General features: G+C 47.2%; 1 protein-coding gene across 1 annotated transcript in view; it reads left to right on the forward strand.

The window, feature by feature from the left end:
- The window catches only part of E(Pc) (Enhancer of Polycomb), a 59,416-nt gene that overhangs the window by 37,946 nt on the left and 1,998 nt on the right, over positions 1–19,472 (forward strand). Inside the window, exons 10-14 of the mRNA XM_089548240.1 lie at positions 1,307–1,393; positions 4,724–4,875; positions 7,883–8,011; positions 11,823–12,388; positions 13,819–14,038. Of these exons, the coding sequence (XP_089404366.1) occupies positions 1,307–1,393; positions 4,724–4,875; positions 7,883–8,011; positions 11,823–12,388; positions 13,819–14,038 (1,154 nt within the window). The remainder of the gene's footprint in view (positions 1–1,306; positions 1,394–4,723; positions 4,876–7,882; positions 8,012–11,822; positions 12,389–13,818; positions 14,039–19,472) is intronic.

A 19,472-nucleotide genomic window follows, 5' to 3' on the forward strand; every position in this document is an offset into this window, starting at 1 on the left:
GATTACGTAAAGATAGGCAATCCATCACTCGTCACCCCAGCACAAGAATTTTTGAGCTAGCATCAATAACAACTTAAGTTATAGACGATTAAAAATCACGCTCCTCCTCTCCCCCCTCAACTCGTACGCGGGGGGCACCATAAAAAAATAAAGAAAACAGCTCCGGGACTGGGCACCGCCCATTAATACGTCATTCGCTGACGACTTCCGGTTGTCCCACTCCCGAGGAGCAGCGTGCGTCGGCAGCGTCTCTCCGGTCTCTGCGCTTTCTTGGCTCCCGAACGTGCGAAGGCAATGCCCTGGATCGCGCTTGCCCGAGGGGGGCGCGCGGCGGCTCGAGCAGACGATTTTCACCGCTACCGGAAGTGTGCCCGTGACGTCGTAGCTGCCGCGGCTCGAGCGAATGACAGCGTGTGGTGGCCTGCCGACGTCATGGGACTAGTGACGTCTGTTTTCCCGATTTTGGTTCCAAAATGGCTCCCTACGAAGACACCAAACGGCCCGCGAATTTTAAAAAACGATTTTTAAAAATTCATAATAAATTGCTGGCTCAGTTCCGAAGACTCATACTTGGTGTCAATGCTTCTGAGCATCACTTCTAACATTTACAAGTGGCTTTTAATTCTTTGCATAGTTCCTTTAAAAGCGACTTTTCATCGCTTCAAAATGCACCATGCCGATCGCACTGCTGATCGCGACACGCGAAAATCTGGCATCTGGCGTGAGTACTTGGCCAGGCCAGTGCTGACTCACAAATACTGCATAATCACTGCACCGCGGGTCAGCAGTTGTCATCTGTATTGTGACCAGTCCACTCATTGTGAACATCATGACATACCAGACAGACGGCACGTGACGGTCGTGTTCGTTTTAAGCATCATTGACCGTAGTTGGCGTCTCGCAACTGATGAGCTGACCCTGTTTACATGTCTGTGGCTCTGCGATGTCCTAGACCGCTCATGCTGTGGTGTCATCATTCTGCGCGAAGTACGTCAGTGTGGCCAGGCACTCTTTACTATAGCAAATGACAAAAAACAAAAGCTTTTGTCAGTGGAAGGCAAAATGGAACCACAGTTTCACTTCACTATATCAGAGTTTACTATAGCGGTGTTCTGCTGTACTACGTGACCATTTTTGTGGGGGCATGCTGCATTTAGCAGTAGGTTCTGTAATTTGTTGAGTGCAATTTCGTGGGGATTCGGCATTGTCCATGCTGCTACATGCTATCTTGCTCCAGAGCATCCATTCATGTCTCAAGTGTATTTGCGTGGAATGTCATTGCTTATATGTAATCGTTTGAACCCAGGTCACATCGCCATCTGACAATGAAGATGAGAACGATCCGGATGGACCTTATGCTTTCCGAAGGAAGAAATACTGCAACTACCATGCTGTAAGCCTCCCACGCTTTAGCCATCTCTTCAAACTCATCAATGCAAGCACTATAAAAGTTGCTGCTAGGTGATGTGCATAGATTTGCAGAGTGCACTTGCTCTTTTGATTGCTCTGCAGCCAGCTTCTGTTGTGTGTGTTTAATGTCATTGTCCAGTAAGGTGAGGGCCCTGTTTTAACCTGAGATATTAAAACTTAGGTAACGTCATGGCAAGCGTAAAATGCATCAAATACAGGGACGTAAGACAGGCGGCAGTCTGTCCGTCGTCTTTCTTACTTCCCTTTGTTTGTCATGCTTTACATTTACTATGAATCACCAACTAACCCGCACTCGCACCTTACCAAGTAATGTCATGCAGTGACTTTTGATTAGTTGGATCTTTAAAAAACAGTGATTGTTTAATTGCTTGCATTAGCATATCTATTTGTATATTTTTTTCTTATTTTCAGAGGTACTGCCAGCCTTCGCAGAAGGCCTTTGGCAGGAGTGAGCATACATGGTAAAGAAAGAATGAAAAAGTGCTACAAGACATGATAATGATAAGAATGGTGTCATCCGCCTGCTTGAGCAGATTAACACCGAGAAGAAAAAAAAAAGAAAAAAATAAGAAAGAAAAATGCTTTGTACAAGCTCGCGCTGTTCAGGCATATAGAAACAACACTGGCACATAACACAAGAACACTGGCATCAATAGCACGCTTGAGGAAATAAACACTAACGGTAGACATACGCTGATCCGTCCGCAATCACAATAATGCCAACCACAAAGCAATATCAATAGCGGGAACCAAAAACGCTTACGTTGAGCTAACTGATGGCCTTCAATTTTGATAAGAAAGTTTCGACAGACGGGCATTCCACAGCTTCAGAAGGCAAAGCGTTCCACTGACGGACGGTTCTCGGAAAAAAGGAATTTTGAAAGGTATCTGTTCGGCACATATATTCTTTTAATTTTTTGGAATGGTTTATCGTGTACATCGCCGTATAACAGGTTCGATATAAATGCTACTATCAATACCTATCTTACTATTGTAGAGTAGATGCATGTATTTCATTCGTTCATAATACCGTCACAATTGTAATGGTTCTAAGTTAGCTTTTTCCACAAGTGCAGTTGCTGAGGTACGCCAACTATATGAGCTATAGATGAATCGAGCTGCCTTTTTTTGGATGCTTTCGAGTTTGGCAATGTTTAATTGAGTGCACGGATCCCAGACTACAGAAGTGTATTCAAGAACGGGTCTGATAAAAGTTTTGAAGGCAAGGAGTTTTATCTCTTGTGTTGAATTGCGCAGGGTTCTTCTCATGTAACTGAGTTTCTGCATAGCCTTTTTTTGTAATGTATGAAACATGTTCATTCTATCTGAGATCTGAGGTGAGGATTATACCTAAGTATTTACAGTAGGGGTGTGCGAATATTCGAAATTTTCGAATATAATTCGAATAGTATATTTTTAGTATTCGTATTCGATTCGAAATCTAAGTATTCATGTTGTTTCGAGTCTTCGATCCGACGCGAATATTCGTACCCAGCCGAATATTCTATTGCGAGCACCGGCGTTCATTTCGGTCCGCAAGTCCTATCAAAAGAGACATAACAATATAGCGGCGCCCAGAGCAATGCGTAACTTTGGGCCATGCAGTAGCTGACTACGCTGGTGAGCTTCTTTGTGGCTATGCGTGGGATACGTGCCAGTTCAGTGCCAAGTGAGAGGGCATTTTTTTATTTATTTATTTTTATTTATTTATAGATACTGCGATCTTGTACAGATCATAGCAGGGTGGGACAAAACAAAATACAAGCATATAAACACACACAAATTCACAACATTTACAGGCACTTTTCAAACAGAAGTAAAGAATTTGTGGCTGGAGAAGACGCTTCAGCTAGAAGGGAACTACTACTGCCTGACCGTGTGGAGCAGCCGGTTTTCCTTCACGACAAACTTTTATGTTCATCCCAGCAACGCGCTTTTGTACTTATGGCAAGCTAGCCTTAATCAATGCTGTGTATTAGCTATCTTCTCTGATATTTCCACTCTTATATGAATAATGTTCGAGACTTTGATACTTTTTGTGCAGCCACACACATCTTTTGTGTTCATTTCATCACTGATAGTTGAACTGTGATGTTCTTGGGTGCTCAAATAATGTTTTGTAGTGGTTAAATGCATCTGACCTTGATTATTCGATATTCGATTCGATATTCGGAACCAAGTATTCGTATTCGATTCGTATTCGAAAAATTTGATATTCGCACACCCCTAATTTACAGCTTTTAACCAAAGATAAAGGGTGTCCATTGACGGAATAGGGAAATAGGAGGGGTTTTCTTTTGCGTGTTACTGTCATACCGCCCTGTTACTGTACAGCTGAAAGAATAGGAAGAAGAAATGGAAACTGATGACTAATAGCATTCTTCTTTTGAGCCTCAATATTATTATGCTATGCTGGCATAAATATTGTGTAAGGCTAATGATCAGTGCTCCACTCATCTTTGGTTTGTTGGCATAACAGTGGATTTCAAGGCACATAGCAAAGGGCTGCGGGAGTCAGATCAACATAAATGAGGAAGTTTATGGAGATGGATGGAGATAAATTTATGGCCACAGCTGGCAGAGCACAGAGCTAATTGGAAATCACCCTTGAGCTGTGGATGTGACTGGGCTGCTGCTGTTGCTGGTGACAGCAGTGATCGACGGTGATGAAGAGTGCACAATAATTCACTGAACGGTGCTGACCGCTGCGCTAGTGCCAGGTAGACGGCTGTAATGCGACCACTTTATATTCTAGATGCAGTAGCGTTGATGATGTGGGACATTACTTGAGTGTTGAGAGAAAGGGGGCAGGAAGTAGAGAGGAATGCATCCAGCCAGCATCGGATAATAGCAGCTCTTTTTTATATATATATATATATATATAATGTTGCTTGTGTACTACTGGTTTATTTTGTTGATTGCACTCTTTAGAAACAGCACAGCGGCTAAATTAAAGCTCCTCATTATGACGTATCTGCGCTTTAGTGGTTTTAGTTGATTAATAAGTGCGAAGATGTGCCTTTTCTGTAATTTAGTATTCAGCAATGGTGTGCAATTGTTCAGCATGTGCTCGCTATAATCTCACCTGTGAATACTGCCAGGAAGTAATACCACATCTCCACTGTGGCTTGGAGCAAAGCATGCAGAGACCCATCCTCTGGGTCTTCATTGTCAATGGCATCCCGACCAGTCTCTCTCAGAAACTCAGTTCAAGTTTTGTGCCTGTGTGAGTTGTGTAAAGAGTGATTGCTGGGAGCTGACTCATCTCACTTGCCGCATCACCTTGGTGCAGCCCCTTTTGGAGCGGCTCGGTAACTACCCCTGGTACAGTCCCGAGGAAGGAGGTGCTGGCGAGCGCAAATTCCGGTATTGCCTAACCACCCTGAACCTGCCAAAGCCCCACTGTATTGGTTTTGCCCGCCGGAGGATAGGCAGAGGGGGCAGGTGAGCTACTGCTGCTGTTGCACCCTGGCAACAGATCTTTTTGTTGCACCGGGCTCCTGCCAAGATGAAGCACTTAAAAAGCTAGATTTTCTGATCGGCCAAGCAAAATGTGGTCACTTGACTTTTTTGAAGAAGCAGTGAACAGAAGGCAAATATATATACGCTGGCTAAACTAGGCCATGGCTTGGTTCATGGCTTCTGTTGCACAAGCTTCTTCTTTCTCTTCTGGCTTGGCCCGCAGATATGTAGAATTTTGGTGTTCTGACCCCAGTTGATACGAATTTCGGGATGATATGAATTCATAATATTCCCTGACCAGAGTGCATCTTGTGCAGTGGGCAGAAATTTGATTGTTACATACAGCCCTCTGCTCTACTGTGGATGATATGAACGCTGGTCCCGGTTGCCAGAAATTTGAGCGTAGTTGCACATCTCTCTAGGTGTAGTTCAGTGATTAGCAGAACTCATTGCTGTTCGCAGGTGCTTTTGTACTCAAAACTCTCTCGACTTGTGCATTTGCGCCAGTTGAGGTCGGATGCTTCAAGTCATTGGTGCTGTGCCAGCTGAAAATTTGCCTTTCAAACTGATTCGACGCAGCATAGCTGTGAGGAGCATGCACAGAGGGGGGCCTACTGTTGTGTTCTTTTTTGTGCTGTGAAACTCTCTACGAATTGCCCACCGCAACAGGTGGCAGAAAGAGAGTGCGAGCAGTCCGTCTAGGGTTGGGACAGTGCATTTTGTGCAACAAGTTAGGCGCAGCGCGCACAAAATAGGGATTACAGCTGTGCGGCGCAGTCTGAGCACACTATACTTGGCGATAGCTTTTCTTGTCATTGAAGGGAAGGTTGTGGTGCCGGAGTGTTGGCACATGTGTGTCATTCCGCCAAGTAGTTAGGCTGCTTGGCGCGTTGCTCTCTCCACGGTATGTTCACCTTGTTACTGATACAGCTGGCACCTTCTTTGCAAGCTTCCTCTGGATGTGCTGAGCAAAATTGTTGTAATGTAAAGAAAGCTTTTTTCTTGACTTGCTAATGATGAAAGTTGGCAGTAGTGTCCATCCCTTCGCTGAATATGTCAACCCCCAAACTTGCACCCCTTAATGGCAAAAAAAAAAAAAAAAATGACTCCAAATATACCAAGTCAATGCTCCCACTGCCTTTGGCCAGAAAGGTGTGGGTCTTCAGCTCATTCTTTGTTGCGTAGTTTTCTGTGGTGTGCCATCACGACACACACATAGCTCAAAGCAATAGACATGTAATTACACAATTGCATGGCCAGCAGAGGTCAAAGGCTAATTGTTTTATTTTTTCCCACTTGGAGCTCTATGCTTCCTGCCATGTACCATATTTACACGATTGTAAATTGACCTTTTCTTTTTTTATTTGAAAATCCAAAGTGGGGCGGTCGACTAAGGATCGAAACCAAAGCATAGCATCATAAACAAAGGCGAGAGAAACAAGATGTCAGTGATGTTAAAGCGTGGTTGCAATTTTGTTTGCTCTACGGCTCTACTCAATGGCATTCGGCTTGTCTGCATGCTTTTTTGCAAGGATTTTTCTTTTTACTTTCAACTACGCACTCGGCATCCAAGGGAGTGTTGATAGTTGTTGAAAGGGCCGCTGTTCCAGTTGCAGCGGCCCTGCCACTCACAATGGCAGCGCTTACGGGGAGTGTCGGTGGCTGATGGAAGAGCTGACGCCAGTCATGAATAGCACGCATAGTTTCTCTTTGCCTTTGTTGGATGTGTTTGACAACTTCCAGCCGTGTTTTACCGCTTTTGAATGGGCTTCGTCAATCATCATTTGTTGTCCAGCTCCGGTAAGCGTCTGGTGCTCGTTGAAGATGGCTTTCACTCTTTACGCTGAAGAAATGAACAGCTGCGCGGTGGGCCACAAGTTTGACACCTCAGTGCGGGTGGGACAGATATGGTGGCTGCAGCGAGGAAAAATTTCCAGCCGTTCCACGCGATGGCATGATGGATTTCGCTGGACGATGACGTTAGGACGACATGTTGTGACCCCACAGCAGCGATGGCGACGGCAATGCTAGTGAGGACGAATAGTCCAGTGACTAATACATTTTAACGCAAGTGTGTTGAGGGGCTTGTGAGGCAGGAAAGACAACATCGCATTTTGTGCTGGCCTTGAGCACCTGCTCCGTCAATGCGCAGAATTTGCACCTACCCTCCCCACGCACAGAGGCCGATGGCGGCTGCTGATAGGAGGCGGCGGCCCAACGACGCTGCGAAGAAACCTCACGTTTTCTTCTCTTCATGTTGGGACCCCTCAAAAACTGCTCTCTCGAATGCGAGTGCGCAGTTTTTTATTTTTTATTGTTGGGGAGTGGTAGTACTTCGCCTTTTTGCACCTAGTCACTCTAGAGAAGCCACCAGAGCAGGTGACTGCCACCTCATTCCAGCACTTCATGTCACATGCCCTCACGTTTGGCCCACTTGTATGTTTGGACATGTGCATTTGGTCAATAAATGTATTATACGACCACAGCTTGTCAAAATTTTAAATGCAGTAGCCAGGAAATCATGTTATCTGAGAACATATTAACCAGGAGAAATATAGTGCAACTCCATGGGACATTTTCAATGTCCACGATTTTGAGCGTACGAATTGGGAAATACTATGGACAGGGAACATATCAACGAGATCTTACTGTATATGGTACTATTAGTTATAGTAGAATGCTATGTTATCAGCCCATGTTGGGTGTTCCCAAGTTTGCAGCGTACACGGGTGTTCTTTCATGACACCCTGATTTTTTAATTAACCAAGCTGACCTGAATTATTTGGTAAACTTCACATTATGAATTTCAAGAACACGTAAGTTTTAGAAATTATCCGAGATTTTGACTCAACCGATATAGAATTATCGAAGTTTTGCTGTACTTAGTCGCCAGGGTGTTAACTTTTATGCATGATTATTACATTGCTTTTGCAACACTAATCACATGTGATGTCTCATGTAGTAATGGACTTTTTTTTTTAATTTTCAGGATACTGCTGGATCGGGCGTGGACTCCTTTGGAGGACTACTGGCCAGACCTGGACATAGCGCTAAACCAGTCTATGCCTAATGGCCTGCCGCCCAGCAATGACTTCTTGTCGGAGGTCAAGAACGAGTGGTAAGAAAGCAAGAGCAATGCATTTGACATATGCTGTGTTGTGTTTTATTGTGGCCAAATATCGGCATCCACATTATGTTTACATAATACGTGGTCCTTTTAAGCCCTGCCTACAGCATCAGGTTGCTGATTGCCCGCAGTGCTTGTAGGAGCTGTAAATTGGCACACCCACGAAGCTGCATTGATTGTAACTTCGGTTCTGCGAATAATGAAATGTCAGCTCAAAACGAGTTTGAGTGGAATGCAATACGACTACCGTAAAAAGTCGCGTATAATACGAGGTGAAGTTTTAGAGACGCGAAATTGGAAAAACAAGTTTTACCTGCGTATAATGCGAGTGACGCAAGCTCATAGAAGACATTTATTCAAATCGCATCCCGCACTCCACTTCAATCACTTTTTTCTTCAGTAGCGCTTTCATCGGACATTTCTTTGTCCGACAAATCATCCCGAATGTACTCGTCTTCCGTGCCATCGAGGGCGTTCGAGATGCTGCGCTTCTTAAGCCTGCTTCAACTGCCCGTTGGCGTCACTGCAGGCTCACCTGAGCAACCTGAGCGCATGCACTCTGCGTAGCACCGCTTGACTGCATCCTTGAACGGTTTGTTTACACAACCATCAAGAGGCCGCGAAAGCTTCGTCGCGTTCCGCTGCACGTGAAAAGGGGTTCTTTCTGTTGTGGCGGTCGTGGCCATCCACGAATGCTTCCTTCGACGACACCAAACTGCCTCCCGGCCGCACCGTTGCCGATGTTCTCCACAGCTAAAATCACTTTTCGCTTGGAAGCAGCGGAGTACTGTTTTCGAGACCCTGACATCTTGCTCCCCAAAACAATGTCCACTTCACGAAGCGTGCCTTACATGCTAGCACGTGCTTTGTCAACAGCACACGGCACACCGCGACCCCCTGGCACACCCAATGGATCCACAAAGAAACGACGTCGTGACGTCGTTTGTCGAGAGTACCGAAGCCAAGCCGTAGCCACGTGCCAATAGCAAAGCCAAGCCGTAGCTACGCGCAAAAACGAAACCGAAACTTCGAGCAACTTAGAAAATTTTTGTTCGGATCCGCAAATAGTACGAGGCGAAAATTTAGGACGCTAATTATGGGAAAAAAACCTCATATTATACGCAGGTTTTTACGGTATGTCGTTACATTTTTCATGAGAACATGGAGAGAATGTGTGCCAGCCACAAAGTATAGTAGCCAAACACATTAAAAATTTAATATAGCAGTGAACTGAATGCAGATTTATTTCAGTCATGGCGCATGAAACAAAATTGTTCACCATTTCCTGTCACTTTTCTTTATTTCTAAAATTTGTAAGACTGTGTGGCACTCAACGATCATCACTCGCAATTGTCATTAGTGATCGTTTTGCGTGTGCAGAATTCTAACACACCTGCAATGGGTCTCTTTGCTCTTATCTCGGTGCATCCTCTACTTGGTGACTGTGGCTGCACATGCTTTAGGTGTGCTTTGCACATGCAGAGACATCTTGCGTCGTGTGCAGTGTGCAAAGTCACACAGAAGGTGCAACGTTGTCAGGCAGGCAGCTTGCATGGGCAGGTTCTGTGGGTGGTATCTTACGGAGCTCGCACCGTAGGCAGGGGCTATACTAGATATTGTTGCGCATGGGAAGTTCGTGTCAGGGGAAAAATATATGCAGTAGAACCTCGCTGAAACATTCCCGAGTGCTGCGTTTTCCCGGCTGCTATGCATGCATCAGGTGCAACGCTGTCAAAGCTAGCTCTCTTGTTTGCACTGCCTGTATCCTGCAACCAAAAAAGTAGTGCGTTCCTTGTGGTGAGCGAAACATAGTAAATGCCTTGCCTGCAGGCTTACTACATGACACATTTGTGTTGAGCTTGATTAAATGCTTACTTTAAATGTTATTGCTGATGACACGCTGTAGCTCTCTCAAACCTTTTAGACCACTCGGCCACAGAACAAGCGCGGAGTGACACGCCTCCCTTTATTTTCCCGTGCGGACTACTTCCGTACCTTTCACAGCGTTGCACCTAATGTGTGCAACGAAATATAACTCTTTATAGAAAGCAGTGCAATGCAAACTCGGCTGTTACATTGCAGTTGTAGGAGTGTCCTCGCGTGGTACTTAGCAAATATCACCTCACAATAGTGCTTTACTCTGTGTCGGCATTTTAACAGCCTACTTTTAGTTTGCGCACAGAACAGCAACGGCACGAGCTCTACGCTGCATCGGTGCTTGACGGCTACCATGTTAGGCAACTTCCAGCGGGTCGGTGTATGGTTGATGATATGAGGCATACATAGCGCATTATGACCTTTGTAGAGTTTTTAGGACGCGTTCGTGAAATATCCACATAACTTGCGGACCCCCTTTTTTAAGCCGTAATTTAATGGGAAAAAAGTGCAAATTACGCGAGTAAACACGGTAGTGAAGCAACAGATATGGTGACATTATTTGAGAGGCAGCATCTCAGAAATCCATGCGACATCATCGACTGCAGCAAAGCACTACGCCATCGCTGCTATGAGTGTTGTGTTGCCCACTCTTGTGTTCGTTTTGCTCTTCATTTCTTTTCTTAGTCCACTCAGCTTTTCCAGTGCCTTCTCTTTCTCAGCGTCCCACGCCGTATTCGTTTCACGTTCATAGCCACACACTTTTTTGCCCGTAGTGCCGGCTGACGACCGTATGGCCACAAGGGTATCGAAAGGTTGGCTTATCCTAGCAGCGTGTTAGTCTGGTGGTGAAAGTCCCTGTAGGTCTCTTGAAAGAAACAGTGAGGAAAACGTGTCATGTTTGAACCTGAATTCCGAGTGTAATGAAGGATCCGCTTTGAAAATGGTGAAGTGAGGAACACATGCTCATTGTATTCGTGTCAATATGGTAAGCTGTGGAAGATGGTACCTGAGCTGCACTCAATTAGATGCGATTGTATGGGTTGAATCCAAAGCTTTTGTTTGTCATCTTCTTTTTCCTTACCGCCTGCAGCTTGAAAGGCAGAATTTCAAATTTTACTAGGTGATTTACCACGAAAAGAGTGCAGAAACGCATGCGTGCCGCAACTTCTTCTGCGGTGCACGTAGCCTTGAGGATGATGCCTTCCTTCCACCAACGGTTTTTCAGGCAGACAGCCATTCCAGGCCATTGCGCACGTTGATCATGAGGGCCACAAAGCCTTGCAAATTCCAGAGAACTGTATTGTGCTTATAAGAAATAATAATTTAAAAAAAAAACGGGGAAGAGCAATGTAGAATTTTCTCATGCGCTGTATTCGGCTACTTCATTTCCTGGCTTCTACAATTCTCAGCTGGTACGTCTCTTCCTCCACGGTCCGGTGGAAAAAGTATCAGCGAGGTTCTACTGTTGCCCGCTTGGTGCAGATTAGGTTCAGCCTACCATCATGGCTTTCAAGATTCTGCAGAGATGCACCGTTACTTTGAGAGCCATATTCGCATGGCTAGCTTTTTAGATTTGGATTATTTGAATATTTGGATACCAATAATTGCATTACCTGTTTCATTCCTGGTGCACAGTGCTACAAAAATTGTGTTCGCAGTGCACTTAAGATTATTTTATGTATGCAAGTTCGTGTTATTTCTTTCTTTCATACTTTTGTTGTTGCCAGTGTTGAATCATCCCTTTGTGTTTACAGCTTATAAACATTCAGATTGGAGGGCACTGAGGTTGTAGCCTTTTATTTCTGGTGTAATTTCATTTCAGTTGGTCGTTAAGAGCAGGCCTGCAATAGCCGACGCCGGTGTTGCCTCCGCCCTGTTGTCTTCTCTGCTGGCCGTGACGCACTGGGCATTGGTTGGTGCGCAGGTTGCACTTCCGGCCCCAGCGGAACGGCACGGGGCTGCTGCCCGAGCCCTCGTCACGGCCAGAGCCCCTGACGGGCGGCCCCGTGGGCACCACCGAGGCTGGCAGCCACCACCCGGGTGGGTCCGCACCCAGCAGTGTCCCGTCCTCGTCGTCAGCCCCGACGACCGACTACGAGAGCTTCCAGAGCCACCAAGAGGAGCTGTTCGAGATGCAGCGCAAGCAGCTGGAAAGGTTAAAAGGTGCAACGACATCGGGCGCGGGTGACAGCACAGACGGCAGTGCCAGGCAGCCGGGCAGCGCCTCCTCTGCGGCACCCGCTATGGGGAGTGCAGCGCCCGGCGGGTCGTCACACTCGACGTTGGATCCTGCCAGCGTGGAGTTTGCCGTCTCGGCATTGCTGAGCACGACAGAGATGTCTGGCATGTTGAACTCATTGGTGTCCTCGCCGTCAGTGACGACGACGGCAGCCACGCCAGCGGACGGACACAGCTCGAGTGTTACAGCGGCTACTCAGGCTAGGCTTGCAATGGCGGCCGCAGCTGCCAATGGCCCCTCCATGGATGCTGGTGAGGGAACTCACACAGTGCATGCGTGCCCATATTGTACTATGGCACTGCTTAGTTTGAGTTTACGAATATTCGAAAATTTGTGAATATTCAGGAGCAGTAGAACACTGCACTGACTTCAGTATACAGTCAAGTCCACTTATAGCAATATTCAAGTGCCACGAAAATTACATTGTTATAACTGATAATTGTTATAAACCGGTTGCATGTTGCATGAAAAAAAGCATAACTGCAAAGAACGGTCACGGAAGGCAAGTGACATGCGAGCTCCACCGAGGCATCGTTTTGGTGGCGAAAGGGGCCTTGTAAAAAATGCGAGAAGGTTGCCGCAGCCGCCTCTCAGCTTGAGAAATCCCGCAGAAACACTGGGGTGAAATTGGCACAAGCATCGCACCATGTACTTCTCAATGGCTTGCACGCACGTAGTGCAGCGGAAGGTCCCTCACAAAAACGAAGCCCTGGAGGGACTGACACCGTCAGTTGCGATAGTGCGTACTTTTTAACCAAGTCGCACACTTTCTTACTGTCTTTGTAGTCCTTCACGATACTGCACTTCGTCTCCAAATCGATAGCCGTGCACTTTCTTTTCACCAGCAACGTCATTCGATAATCAGCGGGCGAATCAGCCATCTTCCGTTTCGGTGGCGATTCAAACGAGACGAAGAAACCACGTGGCCAGGAACGATTTCGATGCAATCAACTAACACAAATAACCAGATCCGTTGGCAGAACTGCACAGAATGAGGAGCGAGCGAGCAGATCAGTGCTGTCAGCGCCTTGGCAAGGTCCATCCGTGTTTGATCCCGGCCGCGGTGGTTGCATTTCGTTAGAGGCAAAATGTTAGAGGCCCGTGTACTGTGTGATGCCAGTGCATGTTAAATATCCCCAGGTGGTCGAAATTTCCTAAACCCTTCACTACGGCGTCATAGCCGTAGTGAATGGCCTCTCTTAGCCCGAGTTGCTTTGGGACGTTAAGCCCCATCAAACCAAACCACTTTTATGCAATTTTCTGGCTTATCTCAGCTCTGTTCTCAGAGGATACTAACCTGTGAGTCTAGATAGAATTAACATTACTTTCTAGTGTCCCTTTAAAATGCTTGTGTTTAAAGTGGATGTGCTTCAGGAAAACTTGCTGTTGGTGATCCTGCAGGGCACATATTTTTACTTCAGCATGGATTAGACAAGGAAGAAAGAAAGGCACAATGCAAGCAGTTTAGTGCCTGTGCTGTGTCCCTTTCTTTCATCCTGCTCGGCCCAGTTTGCAGTCAAACAGCGGGTTGTCTCTAAATGCCTGATGGTAGAAGTTTGCGCCATGAAGGACATAGCAAGTGTGTGTGTGAGGACAGTCACCTTGTCTTGCCACTGAGTGTTGCCACGATACAATTAGCTCCAAGGTGCTACAGTGAGCCTGTGTCCGTTTCTCTCTCCAGCTCGGGCAGCTGCTGAAGTGGATGCGCTGCGAATGGTGCCCAAGCAGCAGCAGCAGCAGCAGCCCGGAGGGCAAATAATGCCTGGGGATGCTGGTGTGGAGGCTGACTCGTCACACGTCATGGCAGCACTTCCACCCGTGGAACTGGGAAACAAGCTGCCTGGTACACTCACAGACCTCCGGTACTCCATCTTGGAGCAGAACGGAAACGAAGGGAACAAGTGGGTGGCCCTTGTCGTGTCATTCTTTGTTCGGTAACATGCCTTGGGTCTCGAGGGTCGGAGGGAAGTAGAGCTAGCTTTGCAGTGAAAATAATGCGCACACACACACTCAGTCAACACTCGATGATTGGAATGTTAGGTTTATTCAGACTGACATTTGGTTCTGTCATCATCAAGTTTTCCCGATTTGAACACTATACATGTGTCGGCCTTTAGTTCAGAGTTGTTTGAATGTCATCGAAGAGTGTTTCTGAATAAAGCTGCGCTAATAAAAAGTCTTCGGTTGCTTAGCCGTGGATCCAGTGTTTTGAATATTGTTGAGCACAAATACCCTTCATTTAAACTAAAGCTGAAAAGCTGTTTTCTTTTTTTTTTAAGCATGGCTGCGAAATTAATGTAACTCCTCGTTAACTCAGAAGTCGTAAATACAGTGAAAAAGTATCAGGGTTTCAACTTGGCTAAACCGATTATACAGTCGAACCCGGATATATCGAACCCGCATATTTCGAATTATTGGCTATATCGAACACACAGATTACCCCTTTGAAAATACTATGTAAAAGTATAGGACAGTTGCGTTGTACAGTTAAACCTCGATGTAACGAACTTCAGTGTAACGAAATTTTCGATGTAACGAAGTATTTCAGTTTCTATAACTTAGCTCCCATAGAACACCATGTATTTTCAGCCTCTGTATAACGAAGTAATTCTGGCGCACTTTCAACGTAACGAAATTTTGTTGCTGGGTTATGGTTCAGCGAAAGAATTGAGTAAAATTACATTGCGAACTTTAATGGCTGAAAAGTGCACGCACATCAACGCGCGCCCCTAACAACTGCTGCGGCGCGGCGGTGGGCCATAGCGCGGCTGCTCACGGCCGGCAGTTGCAATGATGATGATAGGCACCATTTGTCGCGCCATCTGGGGGAGCATTGGCGAACGTTGTGTCGAGAAGTCCTCTAGAGGGCGCTAACATCGACTCGTGGGCCCGGAAGGGTTTTTTTTTTTTTTTCTTTTGCGCTGGTTTTCTTTATGCGTACGCAGTCTAGGCCTAGCCACCGAAACGTGCGCATCAGGTTCTTTGACGGTGTTTTGCTGCTTCAGTGTACGCGTCGACGTGCCTTGGGCTGTGTTTTTGTGTGTACGCCTGACATCTCATACAGCATGAGCGGCAAACGCAAAGTGCTAACTCTCGAAGAAAAGGCCGATGTGCTCCAAGCCGTAAAAAACGGTGAAAAGAAGAAGGATGTCGCCGCCCGGTTCGGCATACCCCAGAGCTCCCTTTCGACGATTTTGAAGGCACAGGACTCTATCCTGGAATCGCTGAAGAAGGGAACAAACGCGCAAAGGAAAAGGATGAAGGTTCCCACGTTCGACGATGTGGATAAGGCTGTTTTCGAGTGGTTCATCTCGGTTAGGGAACAGAACATCCCCATCAGCGGCGCATTACTGCAACAAAAGGCGAGAGATTTCGCCTGTCTGTTCGGGCACAACGATTTTCAGGCGAGCAGCGGGTGGCTGCATCGCTTCAAAGCCCGTCATGCCATCGTAGGCAAAATCTTGAGTGGTGAATCGACGTCAGCCGACACGACAGGATCGGCTGCTTGGGTCGACACGGAAGTGCCGAAGATCCTGACGCGCTATGATCCGGCAGACATCTACAACGCCGACGAAACGGCATTATTCTATCAGATGCTGCCTAATCGTACGTTGGCATTAAAAGGTGAGAAGTGTCACGGAGGGAAACATAGCAAACTGCGCATCTCGGTTTTGCTTTGCGCCAACATGGACGGCAGCGACAGGCGTGTGCCGCTCGTCATTGGGCGAAGCAAAAAGCCGCGGTGCTTTGCGAATTCGCGCCAGCTGCAAATAGAGTATGTATCCAACCGAAAGGCATGGATGACGCGTGATATTTTTCGTAGCTGGCTGCAAGCGTTCGACGAGGACATGAAGACCGCTGGACGCGAAGTGTGCCTCATCTTAGACAATTGTTCCGCGCACCACGTTGAAGAATTGGAACTCAGTAACGTTGACGTGATGTTTCTGCCACCGAATTGCACCTCGTTAATTCAGCCGCTGGACCAGGGCATAATAAGTAGCGTAAAGTGCGCATATCGCCGGCGCCTCATCGACAAGCTTCTGCTTGACCTGCGGCTCGAACGCCCTACTAAAGTGGACTTGTTTCAGGCCCTGGAAATGCTGTCCGCGTCCTGGAGAGCCACACCAAAAAAGATTTTTGAAAACTGCTTTCACAAAGCAGGTCTCAAAGCGGCCGAAGCAGTTTGTCCTGAGGCGGACTTAGATTTGCCTGTGCTGGAAGAGGCGCTTGATGAGAGCTGGCAGCGTCTTCGCAGCGATGGTGCTGTTCCGGAAGGGGTCAACCTGGAAGATTATCTTTTTGGTGACTCCTGTGCCCTCGCAACGGAGGAGGTGACGATGGAAACTATAGTGAATGACGTAATCGGGAGCTTCCAAGACGACGGCAGCGAAGGCGAAGCCGATTTACAGGACGAGGACGACGTCCCTTCCGCTCGCGAAGTGGTCGACGCGATCGACGTGCTCAGGCGCTTCGCTAGCGCAGAAGAAGACCAAGAGGCTATGCAGTCCCTGTGGGCATACGAACGACGTGTAACGCCTCGGCTAATGACGAAAAAGGTACAAAAAAAGATGACCGATTATTTTCGTCAGTAATAAAGCGTTTTACCGTGCGTGCGTCACACCCGCAACACGTTTTGGAAGTTTCTTTGCATGCTGGGAGACGATTTTCAATTTAACGAAATTTCAATGTAACGAAGTAAAGAGCCGATTTTTCCGACTTCGTTACATCGAGGTTTAACTGTATATCGAATTCCATTTTCGCCGGACATTGGATATATCGAACGCCGCGCCGCGCCCCTGGAAGGTGCGCTTTCCCCAAAGACATTCCTGTCCGGTCCTCAGCCGCCTCAGCGGAGAACATTTCCGCAGTCAGCAGGCGCAGGGCCCTTTTTTTTTTTTTTGTTCCCCGTTTTTGCGCCCCACCGGCGCGAGCTTTCCCCCTCCTCCTCTCCTCCTGTACCGCCGGCGTGTGCTCCGTCAAGGTCATTGGAGATCAGCGAAGAGAGAGCGCCGCATGGAGACGCGCGGCGACCACGCTTCTTGGGGAAAGAGAGAGAGAGAAAACGGTCGTTCGTGGGCACATCGTGGGTCTGGGGAAAAGAGAGCGCAGAAAAAAAAAAAAAAAAAACGATGCCCAGAGCGCCGATCTTTCTCCCTGCTCTTTCTTTTCCCTCTGTCGTTCCTTCGCAGCCACGTTGACTGCCGCTCGCATAGGCTTCGCTCTTATCGCTCCATCTGCGCCTCGCGTGTTTTTTTTTTGTGTGTGTGTGCCTGTGTTTCAACGCGCGACGTGAAGCAGGCCCCAGTAGCCAACTGTTTTGGCAAGGCAGGCCTTGAAGTGGCCGGAGATGAATGTCCGGAAGATTTAGATGACGATGAGTGCTTGGACGACGCGTTTCGCGACTTGTCCAATTTTCTCGGCGCCGTTCCGTCCGAAGTGACTGTTGAGGACTTTAACGCTGACAGCGAAGCTGGCGGCAGCGAAGTGGTAGCTGGCGTTCAAGACGCCGACTCCAGCGACGACGAGGGCAACTGTGTTGTCGAAGAAACGCGTCCGTGCGCAGCCACTGAACTGGCGTCAGCGTTAGCCTGATTCGGCGCTGTTGCGGCGAAATGGAAGGCACTGTGCTCTCCCACCTGGACAGTCTCGAGAAGATCGAGGCCAGTGTTTCGAACTTCGTTTCCCAGGGGAAAAAGCAGCCCAAAATTAGTGATTTTTTTTCCGCGAAATAAAGCGCTTTCACATTGCGCGCCCATACTATGTGATTCGCGGCTGTTCCAAACGGTAAGCCACAATTTGTTATGATCGGGAGTGCAGTTTTAGTCTATATCTGTATATCGAATTTTCGCTATATCGAACTATTTTCCGATCCCCTTCGAATTCGATATATCCGGGTTCGACTGTAGTGCTAAAGCAAGGGCTTTTAGCACTTAAAGGGAGACTGAAGCACTTTTTTTTAAAATGAGGCTGGCAGCGGCGTCCTATAGTTTTTCATGCTGTATACTGGAATATCGCATCCAAATAAGGCAAAAACAAACAAACGTGAATTGCCTTTTTTAGCAGAAATGTGCGGCCGGTGCCGCGGGGCACACCGTGCAGCGCGCCGCCGCCCGTGATTGGTCAAGAGAGGTCGTGATGACACTTTGAGGACTGGAGATGCTGCCGATGTGGATCCCGCGCTGCGTTGAGTGCAGATCGCAGCTTTCCGTGGTGTTGTAAAATTGAATTTGGCGACTATTTTTTTGCTGACCGTCACCCCAAAGAAAAGTATTCTACAGTTTGTTCATTCCACATATCACCTGTAACCAAAAAGACACAAGCAAAAAATTCTACGCCTAGCACAAGCATACGCCAGCGTGAAAGACTCGTATGCAGACCATGCGTAAAAGGTGCCAGCACAACCTCGGCTCGTATTCTCAGAAATGAAGGGGTGCGAACAATACTCAAGTCAATTACCACCCCCGGACGCCTCCTGGCTCGCCCGAAAGAGCATCATCCTAAAGAAAAGGCCCAAAGCGCTGTGTAGAAAAAAATCCTGTTCTCAGTACCTGGCGTAGTAGGTTGGGGCAAGAAAGTGTTTGAAGGAAACGATTAAGCAGCACAAAGTTGATATCAAAATGAGTGAAGCGCAGGGGCCAAGCACTGCGAGGCATGTGGCCACAGGATAGTGACGCAATCATCGTGTGCTCGAAACCAAGCCAAATACGTGCACAAGGCTGCTGCTTCACTCATGGCGCGTTCAGCAGATGCCAGAAAATATTAATCGCTCCCTCGGAAACGGTCGTCCTTCCTAGATTTGCAGTTTAGGTTCAGTGAAGTGGTGGCCAACTATATGCGTGTTTAAAAGCCAAGCTAGCTGCAACTCGTCCGCTGCCACAACTTGATGAAGATACCGAATAAGGTTGCGAAACACGGTGTTTTTTTTTTTTTTTTGCAAAAACTTGGTTGGCATTCATTTCGCTCTTAAATTTGCATCCGAAATCAGAACGTCAAACGCTTTCATTTTAATCGCTTAGCTACGATTAAACAAGATGCCGCATATGAAGAGCTTCAATGCTTGCTTTATTTTGCTTTGCTTTGCTTGCTTGCTTGGACAGGTCGAACCGAGTATAAAATCACTAACCGAGCCTTAGTGAGCACACCTCAGGTGGTCTGGCCATCACCTAAGCTGAGGAGAGCGACATATGCTTGAGCCTCTATTAGGTTTCTGCAGGGGCTAAGTGAGCATGTTTCTACTTATTGAAGAGGCGCTTCTTCGGAATGGTGACACGCCTTTCATGCGCGAGAAAATCGAAAGAACTGTGTCATGGTTCAGCCGCGCCTTTTCGACAGAAA

The sequence above is a fragment of the Amblyomma mixtum genome, chromosome 6 (genome assembly GCF_055824585.1).
Source record: "Amblyomma mixtum isolate Tamu chromosome 6, ASM5582458v1, whole genome shotgun sequence".
NCBI lineage: Eukaryota > Metazoa > Arthropoda > Arachnida > Ixodida > Ixodidae > Amblyomma > Amblyomma mixtum.